General features: G+C 43.1%; 1 protein-coding gene across 3 annotated transcripts; it reads left to right on the top strand.

Moving 5' to 3' along the window:
- Positions 1-4,470: 4,470 nt before the first annotated feature.
- On the top strand, positions 4,471-22,931 carry Ppp1r36 (protein phosphatase 1 regulatory subunit 36). 3 transcript variants are annotated; one of them, XM_076921959.1, is made up of 11 exons: positions 4,471-4,634; positions 5,927-5,991; positions 11,204-11,290; positions 12,425-12,522; positions 12,616-12,682; positions 12,772-12,870; positions 17,695-17,829; positions 21,088-21,130; positions 21,453-21,631; positions 21,857-22,045; positions 22,567-22,931. In XM_076921959.1, exons 1-11 carry the CDS (start codon positions 4,548-4,550, stop codon positions 22,745-22,747), a joined length of 1,230 nt encoding a protein of 409 aa, XP_076778074.1. In that variant the 5' UTR covers positions 4,471-4,547; the 3' UTR covers positions 22,748-22,931. The 3 variants fall into 3 exon arrangements, with proteins under 3 accessions (XP_076778074.1, XP_076778076.1, XP_076778075.1); XM_076921960.1 differs by having other exon boundaries at positions 4,588-4,899; XM_076921961.1 differs by lacking the exon at positions 17,695-17,829.
- The last annotated feature ends 870 nt before the right edge of the window (positions 22,932-23,801 follow it).

The following is a 23,801-nucleotide window of genomic DNA, read 5'->3' as shown; positions in this document are numbered from 1 at the left end:
TCAGAGCAACAAGAGCTCTTAACCACTGAGCCGTTTTTCCAGCCTGCTCTGTTTTAATCTGAGTTGTTGCTGATGTGTGTTTGCCCCAGTGCACATGTGGAATCAGAGGATAACTTGTGAGATGGGGGCTCTCCTTCTACCACATGAGTCCTAGGGGTTGAACTCTGGCTTCTCAGTCAGCACTTCTACCCACCGAATCAGCTCACTAGGCAAGCATTCTGAGCTATATTCTCAGCCTCCTCCCACCCCACCCCGGTTAGCCAGCCCCATTATTATCAGTCTTATTCTTTTTGTTGTTGTTTTGGGTTTTCTTTTGTTTTGTTTTTCCAGATAGGTTTTTCTGTGTAGCCCTAGATGTCCTGGAACTTGCTCTGTAGACCAGGCTGTCCTCAAACTCAGATCCACCTGCTGAGATTAAAGACACATGCCACCACTGTTCAGCTCAATCTTATATCTTAAACAGGAGTACAATCAGAATATCTGGATAAAATAAAAAGATCTTTTATGAAGTTAAATGGGTAGGTACATACGACATTCCTACTTGAAATTGTCGGTTGTAGAAGTTGTGTGGTAAAGCATATTCCCCTTGCCTTTGGAGTCTGTAAGTTAAAAACAAACCAACCTTGACTCCCTTACTTCCATCCTCAGGCTCCACATCATAGGAGAGGACAATCAAGTCGTCCTTGGTACACCACCTGCTTACACATACACGCATGTACCTACACACATAAATGAATGGAAGATGTCATTTAAACACACAAAGGTCACAAAACCATTGCTAAGGGAATATGTTAGGGTTAGGAACCAGGGCAAAGGTGGTGGCTTACACCATTAATCCCAGCAGGAAGCAGAGGCAGGTGGATCTCTGTGAGTTTGATGCCAATCTGATGTACAGAGTGAGTCGCAGGGCAGACAGGGTTGCACAGGGAAATCCTGCCTAGAAATACCAAAGGAAAATAAAGACTTTGAGTAGAGGGGACCGGAGAGATGGCTCAGTAGTTAAAAGCACATACTGCCCTTCCTGGGGATCTGAGTTCCATTCTCAGCACCCACATCCGGTGGATGACTATGGCCTGTGACTCCAGCTCCAGGGGAATCGAACTCCTCTGACCTCTGCGGGCCCTTGCATTCATGACACACACACACACACTCACGCACACAGAATAAGAATGAATCTTAAATCAGAGTGGGAATGTTCAATTGCTTCTGTATGTTTAATGCATAAATAGGCATGAGTAAATGTTCTTAACTAGAAATGATATACAGGGGCTGGTGAGATGGCTCAGCGGTTACAGAGCACTGTCTGCTCTTCCGGAGGTTATGAGTTCAATTCCCAGTATGGTGGCTCACAATGAGCTAGCAGAGGCCTAGAACAAGAGGGAGAAGGGAAGGGGGGAGGGGAGAAGAAATGATACACAAAAGTAGTTCATTCTTGAGTAAAACTTACAGGTCTTTAAAAGAATCCAGATTCATTTTTGGTATGACTCTCGGAATGTAAATATTTTAGAGCATATTCACTTCTGGCTTAGTGGAGCAATACTTAATTTTAAAATGTCTCTTTTTTTATAACAAATCAAGATGCCGTAAGTATTCAGTGCAGAGAAGATTAGGAGTAAGCAGTCAAGAATGTTTACTCAGGCTGGAGAGATGGCTCAGCAGTTAAGAGCACTGACTGCTCTTCCAGAGGTCTTGAGTTCAATTCCCAGCAATCACATGGTGGCTCACAACCATCTATAATGGGATCTGATGTCCTCTTCTGGTATCTCTGAAGAGCACAATGGTGTACTCATATACGTAATTAAATAAATCTTTAAAAAATGTTTATTCAATACTTGGCATCACAAATGTTCTGTTTTGCCGGGTGGTGGTGGCGCACACCTTTAATCCCAGCACTTGGGAGGCAGAGGCAGGCCGATTTCTGAGTTCGAGGCCAGCCTGGTCTACAGAGTGAGTTCCAGGACAGCCAGGGCTACACAGAGAAACCCTGTCTTGAAAAACAAAACAAAACAAAAAACAAAAAACAAAAAACAAACAAAAAAAAAAGGTCTGTTTTTAAGAGTCTAACTTGCTATGTAGCCCAGGCAGTTTTTGAATTCCCAGGGGTTGGAATTACAGATATGCACCACCATGATTGCCTCAAGCACTGTTCTTTTCTTTCATGAGCCGAGTTACAACACTGTGAAATTCTATGACTTTTTCACTAAATAAACAGTGTCTCTACATTAAAACAGCATTTAAAATTAACATGAAAAGCCAGGCATGGTGGTGAAGGCTTGTAATTCCAGTACTCTAGAGGAGAGGCGGAGGGCAGCCCTGGCTGTCCTGGAACTCAATGTGTGGACCAGGTTGGACTGGAATTCCCAGAGATCTGCCTGCCTCTGCCTCCTGAGTTCTGGGACTAAAGGCATACGTCACCATGCCCAGCACAAGTATATGCTAATACCCAGTTACTTACTGTTGGATCTGAAAACCTGAGACCAGAAACTTTGTGTTATATGCTCCTTAGTTGCTTTTTTAATTAAAACAATGATTTTATGTATTACAAGTGTTCTGTATGTACATATGTATGTTTACCATATGTATACCTCCTGCTCACCAACATCAGAAGAGGTTGGATCTCTGAAACTAGAGTTACAGACAGGTTAAAAGCCACCATGTGGGTGGTGGGAGAGAAACCCAGGTCCTTCCTTACCTGCTTAGCCATCTTTTCAGGCCCTTCTCCTTGGTGTCTATAAAACAAAAGCTCTTCCTTCCACAGGATACTTAACGGAATATTTCTATTTTATAGCAGTATAAACTTTAAAAAAGCTCGTTACGTTCATATTGTCTTTGTTGTGTAGCCCTGCACTTCCCCTATGCATATAGGTGTCAGGAGATGGCAGTCTGCAGTCAGCTCTCACTTCCGGCATGGGGGCCCCAGGCTGCCCTCCGCCTCTCCTCTAGAGTACTGGAATTACAAGCCTTCACCACCATGCCTGGCTTTTCATGTTAATTTTAAATGCTGTTTTAATCTTTCAGGAACTTCCTTTCACCTTAATTTAGACCAAGGTTAGAGACGGTTGAGGTCTCTAAAACCCTTGATTTTCTGTTAACCTTGAATGCATCTGGGTTTATTTTCACATTCTCTACTGATTGTGGAAAAACTAGATTCTTTGGTCTTAGTCTTTTCTGAAATTGTATCTCATTTTCTCCTGGTTCACTCCACTCCAAGTTGGAGATACTGGCTGTTAAATAATTCCTGGCCATCTAGGATGCTGTCTTCTTTTTCCCCTTTCAATTAGTAAGTAGGCTTTGCCCTTATCCTCAAACTTAACACTGGAAGTTCCCATGCATTTGAACTAACCTGATCAACAGCTACAACCTCATCAGCTATTCTCTAATCTCGGGAATAGGACAATGATGTACTGATTACAGTTTTAGACCGCCATAGCCAGTGACTGGAAGACTGGGAGACTAGAGCATGCAGTGACATGCACGTTGCCATCATCATAAAGTTTATGGGCATATATATTTGGATATTACCATGCGTCTCACCCCTATTCAGCTGTGGGGATATAAAAGCAGACTCATCAGGTATTCCCTGTCTTCTCTTTCTCTAGCATTGCTTACATTGGAGGGGGATGGGAGAGGGAGGGAAATAACCCAAATCTGCCTGTTGGTTCAATTGCGAAGAGAAAGCACAAGGTTCGTGACCTGTGTGAGCATAAGTTCGTTTGAATACCTGTCAACACTGAGCAAGTTGTCACAGCTTCCAGTTTAGAGCCTAGTTTTAGGTCAACTCGACACACCCTGTAGTCATCAGAGAGAAGGAAACCTCCACTGAGAAAATGCCTCCATGAGATCTGGCTATAGACAAGCCAGTGTTGGGCATTTTCTTATTAATGATTGGGGGAGGGGCGGGGAGAGCACAGCCATTGTGGATGGGGTCATTCCTGGGATGGTGGTCTGGGCTCTATAAGAAAGCGCTCTGAGCTTATTTTGTTTTGTTTTGTTTTGCTTTGTTTTTGTTTTTCAAGATAAGGTTTCTCTTTGTAGCCCTGGCTGTACTGGAACTCGGTCTGTAGACCAGGCTGACCTCAAACTCAAAGATATCTACTTCTGCCTCTCTAATGTTGGGATTCAAAGGCATGCACCACCACCGTCCTGGAGATGTGGAAGTAGGTTAAAACTAGGTTCCACTAGTTAAGCAGAACTGCCCCCCAAATTTTTATTTCCGTGCCCATAATCTCTTCCATTAATCGAACTCTCCAAATCAAGCTAGGGTCCGCTGTGTTTCAGCTTCATTGTGCTAGCCAAGGCAGTTTGGAACAGGTCTTTCTTTCCCATAGGATTGTGCCTAATTACTCCAATTAAAGCACAGCATGAGGGGTTGATGGGGGAGGGGGTATGGGGGAGCGGTATTGCAGGAAGCGTCAAGTCCGGGCAGGCCGCGAGCGCAACAGAGGTTGGGACACGCAGAGGGCTTAGGGTCCCCCGTCCGGCGGAAGCCCCGCCCCTCCGGCGCCAGCCGGTGGCGGCGTGGCGGTATCCCAGGTGACGCGGGTGTGATGGTCAAGGGTGAGGCCATGTTCTCCGTCCCAGAGTTTTACTCCAGGAGGAAGCAGTTTGTCGGGCAATCCTCCACCCGGCTGGACGTAAGTGCAGCCCGGCCGCACGCTCCTCCGGGGCCGGGTGACCAGAGGGCAGTGTTGGCCGGGACCCGCCCTCGGCGTGGCGGGCGGTGTAGCAGGCATCGTGGGAGCCCAGCGGGACTCTATAGGGAGGCCAGGACGGCATTTGGCGTCCTGGTCCTGTTCTCTGCGCTCGGGCTCCTCCGCAGGCGGGTCGACACCTTCGTCTGGTACCTGCAGTTTTCAAGAACAGTTGAGCACACTTGTCCCCAAACGCAAAAGTAAAGAGGTGTGTTGTGGGAATTGAATTCTGTCTGGCTTCCCACACGGATATGTAGATCATTATGAAAGTCCACTCCTTTCTGAATGTGGTTGTGAGATAGGTAGTCCGACTACAGGAGAAGCTGGGCTCTGGGTTGGACCCAGGGAGAGAGCAAGGGCTGGTGGTTTGCGCACTGCTACCCTGTGAAATTCTGTCCCTGGAGGTAGGGACAACGTCTGAGACAGCTGTCCTTCCTTCCTCCCCTCCTTCTGTCCATCTGTCCGTCCTTCCTTTCTTCCTTCTTTCCTTTCTTTTTTAATGGGAGCCTAACTTAAATCTAGACTAAAGATTGCTGTATGGCATCTTCTGAGTGTCTGTGACTAACCTTGAGCTAAATTTCCTTCCTCCCTCTCCCTTCCCACCTTCCCCTTGCCTGCTGTACCACTTTCTCTCCTTCATCCTTTCTTCCCTTTGAAACCACATTTGAAAACAAAAGGATAAAACCAAGGGGTGGGGGAACCACAAAACAATGGAGACATGGCTCAATGAATAAGAGCACTGGCTACTCTTCTGAAGGTGTCAGGTTCAATTCCCAGCACCCACAAATCGGCTCATGACCATTGCCAACTCCGACTCCCGGCTGACACCCTCTTCTGGCCTCTTCCAAGCATCACACACACACACACACACACACACACACACACACACACACACACACACACACACACGGTGTACAGATACATATACAAGAAGCAAAATACCCATACGCATAAAATGAAATAGGCTGGGGTGTCACTTAGGAGGTTGAGTGCATGCACCCATCCCTGTTTTGGGTCCTGATTCCCAGAATATCATAAACCAAGGGTACCATGGAATGTCTGCAGTCCCACCAACAGAGAGGGAAGCACAGGAGGATCAGAAACTCAAGGACATCTTCTGTGTGATTAATTCGATAGGATTAAGGAGAGAGTAGCAGGAATCCTTCAAGATTTGTGGGGACATGTGGGTTGTAAAGTGACTTTTAGTTATGTGATGCAATCATTTCATTTTACAGCAATGTGGATTACGATTAGGAATGTGGTACTGGAAAGACGAAACAAAAACTCTGGAATTTAGAAGGTAAAGTTTAATACAACTTTTTATTTTATTTAAAAAAAAAAACATTTTTATGACAATTACACGTGCTGCAGGCAGGGGGGTACTAAGCCATACAGAAGAGTCTTAAAAAAATAAAATGAAATCTCACTATCTGAAGATAACGATTTTGCTGAACAGCCTGAAAGACTCTGATTTCTGATAACGTCTGGTGAGCCGACTTCTATGCCCTAGCTGTTTTACTGATCATTTAAGCGACCCTCTGAAGCATCCAAACAGTTCACAGTTAAGGAACTGAGATTTTCAAAGCGCTAAGGAACTTAAGGGGGGGGGGGGTTAGATGGCAGGTCCCATGTGCAGAACTCGCGGGCGACTGAGATGGTTTAAAACAGAGATCTGCTTTGCTCAGAGGCCATGTTCTTAACTACTCTGTAAAATTGCCCTTTAAGTTATAGAATTACACTTCAAATTAACGAGATGACATTACACCTTCTGCAGTTTCTAGTAAATCTTGTAAGATTAAAATGATTAGCTTAAGGGAGAAAAAAAAAAAACCCTAGTTTTAATCTTCTTTTGGGATGCTGACTGCGAGCATCTAAGCTGGGCAGGGCAGCACAGATACGTACCAAACAATTGTGTATTTCAAGATACATGTTTTTTGTTGTGTTGGGGATTGAACTCGGCACCTCAGGCGTTTGCCGTGGGCACTCTATGCCTCAGCTACACCCCCAACCCACACTTGCTTGTGCCCCCACCCCCACTCCTTATCCTCATGGTGCCAGTGGTTTGGGCCTGGGCTGGGTGTTATGGAAATAATGATGTGTTTAAGATGCAGGCTCATATAAAAATGTCTCGTAAGCTGTTGGGCAGGTGAAGCTGAAGGTCCAGAAAAGAGTTGGTTAAAGAGCATGTAGTTTGTACTTAAGTTTTGCGCATATAAATGTATTCGATGTATTGTCAGATAATTCCAAGACTTCACATTAGAGTCAAAATTAAAAGTTTCTGCTTTATTTTTGTCTTACCATACTAAGCCCGGGGTCTTGAGCCCAGGGCCTAGTTCACATCAGGCCAGCATCTTAGCACTAAGTTACATCCCAGCAAACATTTGTACTTTATAGACTGTTTCTCTCAGCATCTCTGAGTAGCTTGCTATTTCCAAAGCAGTCATTTAGGTTTGTCTTTTTCTTCTGAGATGTCAGGGAAACCCTGTCCAGTAGCTCCTGTGACATCACACACAGTGAGTATGAGCTGGATCAGAAAAGCTAGGGGGCTAGACAGGGTAGCCACAGGAGGGCAAATCTTAACTGCCATTAAGACTAATGTGACTATGCTTTCCGTATGTGCTTTCTGTGGACTGACCTTCTCTTCCTCCTCTTCCTCCTCCTCTTCCTCCTCCCCTTCTTCTTCCTCTTCCTCCTCCTCCCCTTTTGTGTTTTTTTTTTGTGTGTGTGTGGGGGGGTTTGTTTGTTTCTTTGGTTTGGTTTTTGGTTTTTTGGAAACAAGGTTTCTCTGTGTGGCCCTGGCTGTCTTGGAACTAACTCTGTGGACCAGGCTGGCCTGCAACTCACAGAGATCTGCCTGCCTCTGCCTCCAGTGCTGGGATCAAAAGCATGTGCAACCAGTGCCCGGCTCTGTGGACTGAATTTCTATATAAAGACAGTACTTTTCAAACTGAGTTTTAGTGTTAATCTCATAGTATTTTATAGTTAAGATTACTAATAAGTTTAAAGGTAAAAGTTCAATATACTTTCATTGTCATGAAATATATTAATAAGCTAAATGTTTTCAGTTTTACTTTTAATTATGCATATGAGTGTGGGGTGCCTGCCCATGGAGGCCAGGTAAGTCCAAGTTTTTATTAGCTTGTTATCAATTGTTCTAAATTTTATGGGTGGATTGGACTGACCCTAACTGTAGAGAGTGTGCACTGTTACGGCTTCTAGTGTAAGATGTGGCACTGGGATGTGGTTCAGTTGGTAGAGTGCTTGCCTCTTATTTGTAAATCCCTGGGTTCAGTCTCCGGCACTTATGACCGGGCATAAGGTAGATGTCTGTAGATCCAGCTCTGGGGAGATAGAGGCAAGACAATTGTTAAGTTCAATATTAACAATTCCTATGTTTCCTATTGAGTCAGACCTATCAAAGAACAAACAACCAAACAACAAAAAGAATGAAGGTTATAGTTTGTAAATGTCTGTAATCTCAGCACTTAGGACTTCAAAGCAGGTAAATGAAGAATTCAAGGCCAGCTTTGACTCCATGATGAGTTTCAAGGGCAGCCTGAGCTAGAGTTCAAAGCCAACCTGGGCTACATGAGACTTTGTCTCAAAATAAAAATAAAATACCCACCCTCCAACAAGATATAGGTTAAAATAATGGTTTGTTCCATCATTCTAGACAGGTGTATGAATGATTTCATCACAAAAATCATGGTAAGTGCCTGCTGTGATGGGCATTCCACACACACGTTAAACTATGTCAATTAAAAAGAAAAGAAACGGGCTCGAGAGATGGCTCAGCGGTTAAGAGCACTGACTGATCTTCCAGAGGTCCTGGGTTCAGAACCCACATGGAACAGTGTGCTGTGGTGGTGCACATCTGTAATCCCAGCAGGGGCAGGCTTGCCTGAAGTAGACGATGAAGCGGCAGATATATGATGAGACCTTACCTTAAATCTAGGCGGAAGGCGAGAACTGACTCCCACAAGTTGTCCTCTGACTTAACACCTGTGCGACGGATGTCGCGCAAATGCGTACACTTACCACACACACACACAAAATAAATAAATGATAAAAATAAGTAAATAAAAGTAAAAAATTATCAAAGTAAAAATTTATTGAAAAAATAAATGTAGATCATGAGAAATAATAATGGCCAAGAAATTTTAACCACAAAAATTATAGTTTAGTAATTTTTTTTTTTAAGAAAACAAAACGCTGTAATGATGAGGATCAAAAGTTCCCTTTATAGGAGCTAATTAGTAGTCGTGAGAGAGGGTGCAGGGAGCTTTCTGAGGTGCTGGGAATGGCTCACATGTCGTGGTGGTAGTCACTCGGGTATATACATGTTAAAAACGTCATCAGACTATATACTTGGGACTTATATGTACAATGTAAGTGATGCCAATCTAAAGAGTAGTCCCCCACCCCATGAAGACAGACAGAGGTGATAACCCTACATGCCATCCCCCTTACTCCTCAAGCTTTGTGTGTGTGTGTGTGAGAGAGAGAGATGCAAACCCCAATGTCATATAATTTGATCAATAAATTTCAGCATGTACTTCAAACTATAAAAACCTAGAAAAACCAAAATACTATTTGCATGCCTAAATATAAGCCTTAATATAAAATATTCAGTTAACATTCAGCTGGCTCCTAGTGTCTGACATATTTTATGTTTGTTCTGATGAGAATTCAAATAAGGGTCAAACATTACAATTGCCCAATGTTTCCCTTTGTTAGTGCACACATTAAAAGTTTTCAGGAAATATTCCTTACATGGTTCTTGAGAGGAAGCATACCTTTAAGGCTATTATTGAAAGAACCCTTATTTTTATTATTTTTTGCTTTTCAAGACAAAACATTTCTCTGTGTAGCCCTGGCTATCTTAGAACTCACTCTATAGACCAGGCTAGTCTCGAACTCAGAGATCCCACCTGCCTCTGCCTCCTGAGTTCTGAGATTAAAGGTGTGCACCACTACAGCCTGGCTGTAAGAAGACTTTTTAAAAAGTTATTTTATTATTTGTGTGTGTGTGTGTGTGTGTGTGTGTGTGTGTGTGTGTGTGTGTGTATGGGTGTTTTGCCTGTTTGTATGTGCACTTCATATGTACCTAATGCCCACAGAGACCAAAAGAGGGCATCAGATCTCCCGGAACTGTACTTACAAATGGTTGTGAGCCACCACGTGGGTGCTGGGAATAGAACCTGGGTCCTCTGCAAGAACAGTCAGTGCTCTTAATCACTGAGTCATCTCTCCAGCCTTTAAGAGCTAACTTTTTAATTACAACATGGCTATTGCCAGGAGGTCGGCTAACCTCCTAGAAGAAAGTACCAAACTAACTTTATTATTCCCATAGGGTAGTATTTCTCAAAAAAAAAAAAAAAAAAAAAAAAAAAAAAAACTCCTTGTGGGATCTGGGAAAGAGATAATGAGATAAGCCTGGTCTCTTCATTTCTAGAGAATGATCAAATGTGGGAAAAAATGCCTGTGTTACTACATGCATGCCTAAACTTAATAGTAAGACACAACGTTGGGCAGAGGTGAAACTACTTGCTTGGGTTAGAAAAGTAAGTTGTAGCCTCCAGTAAGCCACCAAATTGTTGTGTTTGACATGGCATTCTAGACAGTCTAGGTGTTGGCTCTACTCCAGACACATCTCCTGTCCATAGAAATAGCTAGCACATAGTAGGGCCTCAGTTTATATTTGTTCATTATGGTCTGTTAGACTTACTACTCCCATATAGCTACTGTATTGTGTGGTTGAGGGAACTTGTCAACAGAGAAGAGATTTCACTGAGTCCTAGCAACTTGTTTGAATACCTTACAGCAGGAGACTGAAGCCCAGACTATGGGGACAATAGAGACCACACCTCACTGGGACTGCTTTAGAAGGGCACATCCCTGGCCCTCTATTCAAATTTTAATTTCCCTGCCCTGGATCTCATTGCCCTTCCCAACATGGTCACATTGAATGAAATTTTTTTTTTAATGCTTTCTCTTTAAGAAAACACACACACACACACACACACACACACACACACACACACACCCCAGGGTAGCTAAACTGTGATGGTTGCTTGGGAGGCAGAGCCGCCTAGTGACTAAGTACACAGCTCTGTGCCTCGAGGCCTTGGAGCCTGTTCTGGCTTGACCAGTTCCCTGGTGTGAAAATGATGGCAGTAATAAAAAAAAATGAGAGATGAGATGGTGCCTAAAAATACGTAGCCTGTCACAGGACTCAATAAACATAGGAAGTCTGCATTTATGAGCTTGCTCTTTGTAACTTTACTACAAGAGGTTCAGACAGAAATGTTTTATGAATGGTGATATTCCAGAAGCTGAGTGTGAGTCGGAGGTGTGACCCTTCCTCTTGATAGTTGTTCCATGTGTAAAACACGCCCTGGGTTGAACACGGCTAATATGTGCCAATTTTCAGACTGCATGAGCTCTGTCCCCAGTAGCATCTGCCATCCCCTGGTAAAAGGTAAGTCCCTAACCATACCTTTTCGTTGCAGTTTCACACCTGCAATAGAACTGAAGGAGAAAGGCAAGAAAGGGAAGGCGGTTCACTTTGCTGAGATGGACGGCGGAGCTTCAGACAGGTGGCTTCACTTTGACCACGGCATTTCTCAGTGGACTCGCTTGTTTTTACAAACACAAAGAAATACCAGTCCCATTTTCCTAGGTTATCATGAAAATAACCCGTCAAAGGAAACACAGGCAGGATCTCAATTACAACCGGATTTACAAACAGCCCCTAGACATTCATTCCCTTGATAACATGGCTACTAGTGCATTTCAAAGTCATTACAGCTTTTTTAAAATCTGAAAATAGCAGTAACACCAGAATTCCTTCCACCCACCCACCCATCCATCCACTCACCTACCCACCAATCCATCCATCCACCCCCCAATTCATCCACCCACTTACCCATCCACCCACCCACCAATCCATCCACCCACCCATCCATCCACCCACCTACCCACCAATCCATCCATCCACCCATCCATCCACCCACCTACCCACCAATCCATCCATCTACCCATCCATCCATCCATCTGCAGTACTGGAATTTAATCCAGGACCTCATGCATTCTAAGCAAACTGAATCACATCCTCAAAACATTAAGTGATATAAACGATCCATTTGAAAGCTGGGCAATGGTAGCATGTGAATTTACTCTCAACACTCACGTGGCAGAGGCAGGTGGATCTCTGAGCTGGAGGCCAGCCTGGTCTATAGAGTGAATTCCAAGATAGCCAGGATAACACCGAGAGACCCTGTCTTAAGAAAACAAAACAAACAAAAATGATCTATTTGAGTTTACATTTTATGTCAGTCTGCATGCTTCTACTTCCAGCATAATAGATAATGTTCAATAAAGTGCATTTTGAAATAATAATTACATTAAATGGAACTGTGCATGATACTCAACTCCCCATCACTTTACAAGTCAATTCCTTGTGCAGCTCAGGATATATTAGATACAGCTAAATCTTTTAAAATATTCTGAGGGACAGAGCAGTGGCTCAGAGGTTAAGAGCACTGGCTGCCCTTCCAGAGGACACAGATTTGACTCCCAGAGCTCACAGGTGGCTGTAACTGTCCTTGGGGGATTCAACACCCTCCTCTGGCCTCACTGAGCACTGCACGAATGTAATGCACACTCCTGCAAATTATATACAAATACTTTTTTTTTAAAAAATCACTTGAGATTATTCTATTTTCAAACAGGTTGACAGATAAAAGATTTGCCTCAAGGGATGAAAAGTCGGCTAAGACTTTGGAAAAACGAGGTCAGCAGGGCAACGTCACGCTGGATGATGTCAAGTGTGAGCCACTTTTTTCCTCCCACTCCTCGATGCAGCCTCCAGCCTCTCATGTGTCTCCTCATCTCTGTTTAACTGTCTCCTTCTCTCTTTCAGTTGTTGCATTGCTTTCCCTCCAGGATACTGAGATGCAGCGAATCTGCTCCTTCACATCGTTTATGAGGTACAGCTGGTGAGACAGTGCGCATCTTTCCCCTTTTGCGGGGACTTTTGTTTCATAAGTGAATTCAGGTCTATTCAATATCCTTGTAGGAATAAGAATCTTGACAGCTTCCTCATGGCCCTGTTGTACTATCTGTCTTATTACCTGGAGAGACTCTCAATGGAAAAGAAACCCCAGAGCTACATGGTGTAAGTACAATTTCATAACATGCTTTAAGTTTTATTACTGGCAGGCAGCCTTACCTAGGCTGAGTGGAGGGTAGCATCTTGTAAGTCTTTCTGGTCTAGGAAACATTTCATACAGGACAATATGCTTTGTTTCAAGGCTCACCGAGCAGTTCACACAGAAATTCTCATAACGAAACATTCCAGCAAACATAGATCAATGCCGTTCAAGGATGAGATATGATGAAAGCCATGTTTGCAATGTAAAATTCTCTATATCGTCATTGTCATCATCATCATTATTGGTTTTTCAATACAGGGTTTCTCTGTGTAGCCCTGGCTGTCCTGCAACTTGCTCTGTACACAAGGCTGGTCTCAAACCCAGAGATCTACCTGCCTCTGCCTCCCAAGTCCTGGGACTAAAGGCCTGCACCACCACCACTGGGCCCAAAATTTCTAATACTGTATCTCTTTTTATATCCTTAAGACACATTATTAGAAATTTTTATTTTTAATATTATTTAATATTTTTGATAATAAGAAATTTTAAATTTTTTTATTTTTAAAGATACAAAACAATATATCTAAAGTTAATTTAAATAATTATTTTATCCAACCTATTGACTAAAAAATATTCTGATGATAATATGTAGTCAACACTAGGATATTAGTATTTTAAAATAATTCCTTTTTAAAATTGTATTCTTTCTTTGTGCATATGTGTGTGCATGCATTTGCATGTATGTGTGTGAATGTGTGTAGTATATGCATGCATATGCATGTGGTGTATGCATGTATATGCATGTAGGGGCGGGGTAGTATGCTGACTCAGTGCATGTACATGTGGAGGCCTGAGGTATGTATCAGGGTCCTCCTCTATCAGTTCCACCGTGTTTGAGACAGGGCCTCTCACTGTATTTGGTGCTTGCTGGTTCTCAGCTAGACTGGCTGGCCAAGTGCCCCAGGGATTTGTCTGTCTCATGTCCCCTCAGAGCTGAGGTCACAGATGCTTGCCACCATGCCAAGTTTACACATAGATGCGGGAGATCCAAGCTTGGATCCTTAGCCTGAGCGGCAACCACTTTACCTACTGAACCATCTCCCCAGCCCTAGGATGTTAGTACTGGGGTAGTTTACTTTATTTCTGTAGTCTTTAGAATCTGCTTCCTCTCCCTCTCCCTCTCCCTCTCCCTCTCCCTCTCCCTCTCCCTCTCCCTCTCCCTCTACCTCTCCCTCTCCCTCTCCCTCTCCCTCTCCGTCTCCGTCTCCCTCTCCCTCTCCCTCTCCCTCTCCCTCTCCCTCTCCCTCTCCCTCTCCCTCTCCCTCTCCCTCTCCCTCTCCCTCTCCCTCTCCTTCTTCCCTCTACACCTTCCTCCCTCTCTCTCCCTCTACCTCTCCCTATCTCTCTCTCTGTCTCTCTCTGTGTGTCTCTCTGTCTCTGTCTCTCTCTCTCACTCTCTTCCTCTCCCCCTTCCCCTCCCCCTCTCCAATTTCTCTCTAATTTCATGTACATCAGTGTTTGGCTTGCGTGTGTATCTATGTTTGGGTGTCCGATCCTCTGGAACTAGAGTTAGAGACAGTTGTGAGCTGTAATGTGGGTACTGGGAATTGAGCCAGGCTCCCCCAGAAGAGCAACCAGAGCTCGTAATTGCTGAGCCATCTTTCCAGTCTGAATCTGGTATCTCTAATGGTCTCAATTCAGACAAATTACTCAGCAGGCACATATAGCTGGTGACTTCAACACAGAACCATTCAGCGCTCTCTCTCTCTCTCTCTCTCTCTCTCTCTCTCTCTCTCTCTCTCTCTCTCACTCTCCCTCTCCCCCTCTCTCTCCTCCTCTTTCTCTTATGTTTTTTTTTTTATGCTTACAAAATTTATGCTAAAAGTAAACATCTGATAGCAAAAAGCTAAGTTGTTGTTAGTTTTTTATTTTTGTGTTTTGTTTTTGTAGGTAGATTTAGCTGGGGAAAAACTTAACTGCACTGTTAGGCAGTGGTAGCCGAAAGACAAACTCCAGGGCCAAACTCTGGGAACTTGGAGCCCAGAACACAACAATGCCTCTTAGGCTTGGTGACCTTTCACAAGCTGTGGAACTTTCCAAGTGCCCAGGCTGTTCTCCCGTGCGTGTGGAATCAGCTCAGTGGTTTAGCTGTTAGGAATGCTGGGTAGAGCCATTAATTTGCTGCTACAGAATGTTTTTAAAATATAAAACCCCTGTATCTGATCAAGCAGTTGGAGGAACATTTTGTGATCTGATAGATGTCCCTGGATAGCAGTTTTGTAAGGGACCAGGTAAATACTTCTGACACTGCTGTCCCTGTGATGCCACCACGAGATAACGCAACATGAGTGTTACTTCAGGGTGGCATTTCCCAGAAGGGCAGCTGGAACATGAAGCGTTTCTATGGCAGCATCCAAAGCTGAAGCCGACTGCAGCTTACAAGGCCTGAGGAGCCCTCTGAGTCCCAAACTGGAATCAGTGGGTTTGTATGGCTCTTCGGCTGTTTTCTGCTAACTCTGAGGCTTATTACTAATCTAGCAAAGACATTTCTTTTATATATTAGTTTATAAGTAACAGAGAAGAAAAGTTTCCCAATAGTTTTTAAATGCACTGAAAACTAACCAGAACACAGCAGAATAGGAAAACAAGCCAGCCCAAGTCTTCAATTATGGGTTCTGAGAATTATGACAACCTTTCGTTTTTCAAGTGTCTAGAAGTCAGTTATATATAACAGAGTTAAATATAGACTGTGTTGGGGTCTTTGCACAGAGAAAAAGAATTGATTTCCGTCACCCAAAGTCAGTAAATGCCAAGCCCTTAAATCGTAACTGACTGTATGAGCGCTTTCCTTTCACGCCTCTTGTGTTTGTGGAGTTTGAATGTTGCCTGTTTCTTTGATAGATAAATAATATTTGTAGGCTAGCTGGTGCATGCCTTTGATCCCAGGACTTGGGAAACATTGGAAGGTGGATATTTATGAGTTTGAGGCCAGCTTCATCTACATAGTAAGTTCCAGGCCAGCCTGGACTACATAGTGAGGCACTCTGTCTCAATAATAATAGTAACTTATTTTATATATTAATCTTGTTATGCATTATTATATATTTATAATAATTATTATTATTCTGTACTGAATTGGGTGTTTTTGAGGTGGTCTTATTTAGACAAGGACGGCCTTAAAATCAATATATCTCTGAAGTTGATCTTGAATTCCTGATCCTCCTACCTCACCCTGTCAAGTCCTGGGATTGTGGGCATGTGCTACTATGACTAGCTCAGATTTTCAGAACTGAATATCTTTTTGTTTTGTTTTGTTTTTAGAATTGTATATTTTCATTCATAAAATTTCTTTGTCCGGCTTTGGATAATGCTTTTCTTTGTTTTTTGTTTTTTTGTTTTTTTGGTTTTTTTTTGTTTTTTGTTTTTTTTGTTTTTTGTTTTTCGAGACAAGGTTTCTCTGTATAGCCCTGGCTGTCCTGGAACTCACTCTGTAGACCAGGCTGGCCTCGAACTCAGAAATCCTGGATAATGCTTTTTAACGAATAAATTTCTAAGAGGGATCTTATGAGACCAAAACTTATAATCACTTCAATGTCTCTTTAAATTCCTTTTCAAATGTTTTTTTTTTTTTTCATAGAATTATGCCAATTATTTTAGCAGCAGTGTGTGTGATATTTCACTTTCAACAAAATTGTCAGTGTTGCAATTTTCATTTTTGGTGAAGCCAGGAATCCTTAAACTCATCCCTCTCTGTTCAGACATGTCTTCATACAGGTGTGTGTGTGTGTGTGTGTGTGTGTGTGTGTGTGTGTGTGTGTAGCCTGGCATCCTAGAAGTCAGTCTATAGCAGAGATTAGCCTCAAACTCACAGAGATCCACCCCCTTCTGCTCCCCAAGTGCTGGGATCAAAAGTGTGTGCTACCACCGTGCTATGTCTTCATATAGTTGGTGTAGCTTCAGAAGGGGCAGTGATGAGAGCGCATTCCATTGTCAACAGTACTGTGTTCTACTGGGCTGTACTGTAAACACTTAAATTAGGCTGGAGACCTGCTGTAACCTAAGATGAAGCTTCTTTCACAACGTTCATTTGCAATTCAATCAGAGCTGGGCTGTGCTTTCACACACTTGATGCCAAAATCCACAGAGAAGTGAGTGACCAGCAAACAGTTCCTACCAAATGGAGCTGAGCTCAGAACTACATTCAGACACAGAACCCCTCAACTTAATAGCAGCGCCAGGGCCTTGGGAAAGCTGAGGCGGCAAAGAGTCTCCACTGTGCTTTAGGAATCTTCAGAAATGAAAGAGCAACCAGAAAGCCCAGCAGCTAGCGCAAATAACTTGTCACTGGAGTGTTCTATAGGAATTAGGACTCAACGTGAATATAGTTGAGGATACATAAAGAACATAGAGTTTAAGGGATCTATACAAGTATCATTCACCCTAAACTTGTGATGCCGACTCCAATGGGTGACAGCCGTTAAATGGCTTTGAGGGGTCGCAGAGGTGGCTCAGGAGATAAGAGTACCGGCTGCTTTTCTAGAGGTCCAGGGGTCAGGTCCAGTACCCTCTTCTGCTTCTGTGGGCACCAGGCACCTGCACAGTGCACTTAACATACGTGCAGGCAAAACACCCATGCAAATAAAATAAAAATAAGTATATCTTTTTAAAAACGCGAAAGGGAGATTTTGAGGGTTTTCCCTGTGCCCAAAACTCAAGCAAGTCAAACTGGTGAGTGAAATTTGTTGACCCACTACTATTTCTTTCCGAGTACCCTGTACTTCTGACTTCTTGCTCGTTAATATAGACTTGACCAGAATTAATCCTACCTTGTGTCTCCCTACCCCCAGAGGCCTGGTAGAGAAGAAAGAGATAGAGCTGGTTATGAGCAAGTTAGAAGATGCACAGAAGTATCTGGCGCAGAAGTACTGCATCCTCGTCCTGGGCGTGGGCATGGCGGATAAGCATCACATGAACTGTGGAAAGTACGCATGCGCATCTGCTGCCCTTAGGCCGGCCCATCTCTAGCACCTTTCCATTTGACCTCTGGTACCCTTGAGACAGTATTTCCTTTAATGGGGCTCAGGTGAGAATGTGTCCCAAGCGCTACTGGTAACTGCTTTGAAAGAGCCAAGTAAGTATGGAAAATTCCAGAGTCTCAGCTGGCATTTTAAAAACAGTACCACGTTTTGGATGACAGCACTTGCTCTTTCTGGAATCTTGTTCAGCCTGAGGACCCGGGCTGCATGGCTGTCGCAGCAGGCGGCCAAGTGATGGCCAGGGTTGTGGAGAGTGGGATGAGGGTGTGGGGTGCAGTATCTGCTTCTCTTGCGTCAACCGCAGCTATGAGGACCACCAGCGAGACAGCACTGTCTGTGGGACATTTTTACCTCAGGTCAACATACTGTAGCAAAAACTTAAAAGAGGCTTACAGGATGGGGAGCTTTGGCGGCTAACTCTGCAACATCAGCCCAAGGGCCACACCTTGAGCTAGGAGAAGAGCAAGTAAGTATGAGACATCCCTCGTGTTCAGATGCAGGTTTGTCAATGACTCGGTTGTCCTGGATACTGTTGCATGCATCTACATTTCCTGTGTGCTTGCTTTTACTTTTTCTTGTACAGTCTCAATAGTAGCCGTATATATGCGGTTGTGTGTGAGAAATCATTCTATCCTCCATACTTTACTATTCTTTACATGTATATTTTATCCACATATATTCTTGGTACACATTCTCAATAGCTATGGGGATTCTGTTGTGCGTGCTAGCCCATTCAACCCACCATTCCTTTTGTGAACGTTTGTGTGGTCTGAGGTTTATTTTGTTGTTGTTTGTTAGTTTTGTCTTTCAATATTTTTGTATTGAATGTCTTTATCCACATTACATTTGGGCTATTTCCTTATGGCTTATCACCCAGAACATGTTTAACCAGAAAGTGCAAACCTTTAAAAATGCTCATGTTATATATTGCCAGGCTAATGGCACACATGGGTGTGTTGGCAATGCTTGCCTACAGTAGGAAGCACCTAAAAGGCTGAGGCGGGGGATCACCTGAAGATCTTCCTGGGCAACACAGTTATGTACTTATTGAAAGAAAGAAAGAGAGACAGAAAGAAAGAAAGAAAGAAAGAAAGAAAGAAAGAAAGAAAGAAAGAAAGAAAGAAAGACAGGAAGGAAGAGAGAGAAAGAAAGAAAGAAAGAAAGAAAGAAAGAAAGAAAGAAAGAAAGAGACAGAAAGAAAGAAAGAAAGAAAGAAAGAAAGAAAGAAAGAAAGAAAGAAAAAAACAAAAGCAGAAGAAGACAGAGCCCTCTCCGGCCTTCCCACATATGGGGCCAGGAACCTTAGTTTATGATGGTTAAGAAATCTATTCCCATTCATTCTAAGCTTTTTTTGTTACCTTGGGGTTTATGAAAAATAGTTACGAAAGTTTATATATATATATATATATATATATATATATATATATATATATATATATATATAGAGAGAGAGAGAGAGAGAGAGAGAGAGAGAGACAGAGAGAGAGAGAGACAGAGAGAGACAGAGAGAGAAAGACAGAGAGAGACAGAGAGAGAGCTCTAGATAAATATAGATACAGACGTAGCGCTTCAAGGTGTTTTATCTAACTGCTTATTTAGTTTTGACCTTTACCAAGGACCAAAGGGGAATCTGCGTAGATTTTCTGTGTCCCGTGACACGCACTGGTCACGTGTTCTGCTCCACTGGTTTTCTTCCACTTGCACACATTAGTAAGATAGTCTACATTTTCACTAATGTTTGTTCGACTAGTCCCCAATGCTGTCTGATAATCGTACAGGTTCCTCCTGGGTTAAATTACCTACCCTTCTTTCTTAGTTAAAAAAGAAAATCACATCAAAAATGCTACAGTTTGATCTACTTGAAATGTGTCATACATATATATATATTATATATATGCATATAAATATTATATAATCAGATGAACTGTGAATCTAAGATACTTCTTGTTTAACAGAATTCCATTTTTCCAACACTATTTATTACTGAGTTTTTCTGTATTACAGCACTTTTTTGTTTGGCTATGGATTTTTTTCTAGTATCTTAATCCATTTGAGAAATTCATATTGAATTGTATTGATCAGTGTTTCTGTTTTAAACAGAACTCTACAGCTGTCTGGGTTTTCTTTTTTAGTAGTTAAAGTTTTTATTGAAAAATATTTATAAAATATATTTTAATCATGCTTTCCCCTCCTCTAACTGCTACAGACTTTCCCTACTCTCTGCCCATTTTCCTCTCTTTCTCTCTCTCTCTCTCTCTCTCCCTCTCCCTCTCCCTCTCCCTCTCCCTCTCCCTCTCCCTCTCCCTCTCCCTCTCCCTCTCCCTCTCCCTCTCCCTCTCCCTCTCCCTCTCCCTCTCTCCCTCTCTCTTTAAAAACAAACAAGCAGGCTGGAGAGATGGCTAGGTGGTTAAGAGCACTGACTGCTCTTCCAGAGGTCCTGAATTCAATTCCCAGCAACCACATGGTGGCTCACAACCATCTGTAATGGGATCCAATACCCTCTTCTGGTGTCTGAAGACAGCGACTGTGTAGTCATATATATAAATAAATAAATCTTTCAAAAAAATAAAATAAAAATAAAAACAAACAAACAACACAGACACACACACTTACCTGATATACTTAACACATACTCAGTGACCGTCCAGCAGAAAGGGTGGTTCCAAGTATAAAGTGCAAACAAAGCCATCTTGGAGGAGTGTGTGGGGTAGCAGGGCACCATCAGTGGAGCAATTCCAGGTGGCTGCCTAGCACCATGGGAATACAGAATGAAAACTGGACTTCAGCCTCAACCTCAGCTACCTCAGTGTACCATAGAAATCACAATGTTGACTCCCCCATGTGGAGAGAAAAAGGATGAAATACAATAACAATATAAAAGTCTCAGCATCTTCTGGGCCTGTGGTTAGGAGGAGCGTCATGAAGGGAGGGCATGCTGGTAGAAAGCTACTTACATGGGTAGCTGGGAAGTAGACGGAGGGGAGTCAACAGACAGCCACCTTGCCTGGCACATCCCCAGTGACCCACTTCCTCCCACTGGGCCTCATCACCTGAAGTTTCCACTGCCTCCTGATAATGCCACCAGCTGGCGAAGGTGCCTATGGCCTCGGTAGACCTTCCAGATCTAAATTATAGTAGGGCCACCAGTTAGAATCCTATATTTTGGAGACAATGAACCTATAGTTGTGATTTGTTATATTTCAGGGAGAAAATATCAGACACACAGAAAGACTGGAAATTCTTTGAGGTAAGCCAGTTGTTTGGGGGACTTTTCATTTGCAATGAAGGCAGCACAGAGCAATAACCAGTAGCCACTTGACAGATGAAAAAAAAAAAAAAAAAGCAAATATCTATTTTTAAAAAGGATGATTAGATGTTGTTTGCTACACCTTAGAATTCTGGCCTGATTTCCCACCCACAAATATGATGACATGTATCACTCCGTGCAGCTGCCAGGGACATGGACCAGCCGCATTACCTTGGCGCGTGCCTATGTAATGACATTGTGGGACGCTGAGAGTTTTTCATACCATTTCTGGGTCTTGTGATTTTTCTTTTTTCTCTTTTAGTCCTTCTATACCTTCTGTACGTGCATAGCCTGGATTGTCTTCCGACGTCAGTACTTGACAGAGATTGAGGAAGAGGTAGGCAGGCTTTTTCGAACCAATATGTTCAACATTCCTCGAAGGAAGCGTGAGGATGAAGAATCGGGAGGAGAGAAGAAGCGCATGACGTTGGTACAATTCAGGCATGCCCTCTCGTTTATTTTCTCTATGTTCTTGAGAAAGAAGTCTCTCTGTAGTTCAGGCTGGCCCAGACTTGTAATCTGTGTGCCTTCCCCTCTGAAACAGCTGGCATTACAGCCTGCACCACGACATCTGGCTCAACTATGACCACTGGGCCTTTCCTCAGCTCAAGAATATTTGTAAGAAACAGGATGATGGGATATGACTGTCCCCCCTATCTCCCACAGGAGAATGATGGCAAAACGTCCAGCAATTAAGAAGGCCATGGACATGCGCTCTCCAGTTTTGTCTACGCTGCTGCCATCTCTCCGAGAAAAAGCTCAACATATCGTTGAGAAAAAGTATGTGGCAGGCATCAAACTCCAACCCCGGGTGGAGAAGGACACAACAACTCTGGAGTCTGTGGCCATGCCAGTGTAAGCAGCCCAAGGAGAATCATGGGAGTCTAGCGGCTGGTCCTGCTCGCAGGCTTGGGGCAGCCAGGGGCTTAGGCACTGTGGTTCCTCTACTGGGCAGAAGGAAGCATCTGTTCCCACGCCAACCCCTATCTCACTGACCAGAGCATCTCTCCTAGGCCCATCTGGACTAGAAAACAAAACAAGACAAATCCCTAGAAGTTGTGCTAGACTCCAGATAGTTATAGCCTGAAGGAGTGAGGGACAGACTCTTTAGGGCTCAGGGTCTGTTATAAGAATTCATCTTGGGGAGATGTGAGTAGAGCCAGAATGGAATCCTGCTATGGACTGATGTGTGAAACCCCAGTGGTGGTGGTGGTGGTGGTGGTGTGTGTGTGTGTGTGTATGCACACACGCACACATGTGCATGTGCATGCATGCACTATTACAGACTGATATTCACAGTTATGACCACAGCCATGAAGCACAGTCTTTGGCCTTACCACTTACTGTATTAACTACAGCAGTGACTCTCTTTACAGAGTTGGCATCTTGGGGGAGCCTCGAAATCTGTTCAACCCGCATACCCTCCTCCCCCTTGAATCAGAAGAAAACGGAAAACCAAGTGGAAGAAGTTCTTCCATAATAGAGAGGAATAACACAAGGATTCAGGACACACTGAATTTGGTCATGTCAAAACTCACTTCGCAAAGCACTAAATAATCTAGTTGGTTCCAGTTGGTACCTAGGTCTCTATATTTGAAGTAACTACTTCTCCATAGCACTTGTAGGATTGATATTTATTAACATAAAATAGCTGTTTAACCCGTTGAAGAGTTTTTAAATCAAGTTCTGTTAAAAGTTAACAATTTGATTAATAAAGAGTTAAGAAAGCTCTTAAAAAGCACATCTTCTACTCGTACTGGTTCTTCGTGTTTGTGTGTGTGAGTGCACTTGTGTGTGCAAGTGTATTCAGCACTTGTGTGCCTGTGCATGCACGGGCCAGAGGACAACACCGTCATTCTTCAGACCGTTATATATTATACAGTATATATTATGTAATTCCAGAGGGGGACACTGTTTTTGTAACTTACATAGCTACAGCCTTAGATGGATGTTTGTTCCATCCCTGGAACTCATATAAAGAGGCCTAGATGAATAAGATGCGTCTCTAATTGCAGCACTCCTGCAGAAGATGGAAGCAGACACAGGAGCCTCACCCAGTACACTAGCCAGCTGGTCTTTAAACCTCTCACAGGGCAACAAGGTGAGAGGAGAGGAAGTTGTCTTCTGACCCCACATGCATGCTGTAGCACATATACATTGTCTTCACACACACATAACCATCACACACACACGTACACACACACCAACAGTAAAATTAAAGTAATTTAAAGATACACATACCCATCTACACAAAAGTATATTTAAATAATTTTATTTCATAGTCATCAGTAGCCAAAACAACCAAGAAGCATTTAATAGGCCAGTTGATAAGTTGTGGTCTAACTATACAATAAAGTATTATTTGTTCATAGAAGAGTGATCTGTCAAACTATACAAGATACAGATGGCTGGGTGTAGTGGTGCACTCCTTTAGTGTACATTTGAGGCCAACCTGGTCTACAGAGTTCCAGGACAGCCAGGGCTATTACACATAGAAACCCTGTCTTGAAAAACAAACAAAAATACAAAATGAACACTAAATAGATATTGTGGAGTCAAAAAATCTGTAGATGATTCTAAGTATATAATATCCAGGGCAAAGCAAAAACAG

Source organism: Arvicanthis niloticus, chromosome 23, assembly GCF_011762505.2.
Source record: "Arvicanthis niloticus isolate mArvNil1 chromosome 23, mArvNil1.pat.X, whole genome shotgun sequence".
In the NCBI taxonomy this organism is placed as follows: domain Eukaryota; kingdom Metazoa; phylum Chordata; class Mammalia; order Rodentia; family Muridae; genus Arvicanthis; species Arvicanthis niloticus.
Note: the sequence above shows the minus strand (reverse complement) of the source record. Positions and strands in the feature narration are given on the sequence as shown.

What these genes read in the sequence shown, in the direction of transcription:
- Ppp1r36 (XM_076921959.1), top strand. Translation starts at nt 4,548, where the DNA reads ATGGTCAAGGGTGAGGCCATGTTCTCCGTCCCAGAGTTTTACTCCAGG. An exon ending in AAGACTGGAAATTCTTTGAG is followed by an intron (nt 21,131 to 21,452) that starts GTAAGCCAGTTG and finishes TTTCTCTTTTAG; the next exon opens with TCCTTCTATACCTTCTGTAC. An exon ending in GAGTCTGTGGCCATGCCAGT is followed by an intron (nt 22,046 to 22,566) that starts GTAAGCAGCCCA and finishes CTCTCTTTACAG; the next exon opens with AGTTGGCATCTTGGGGGAGC.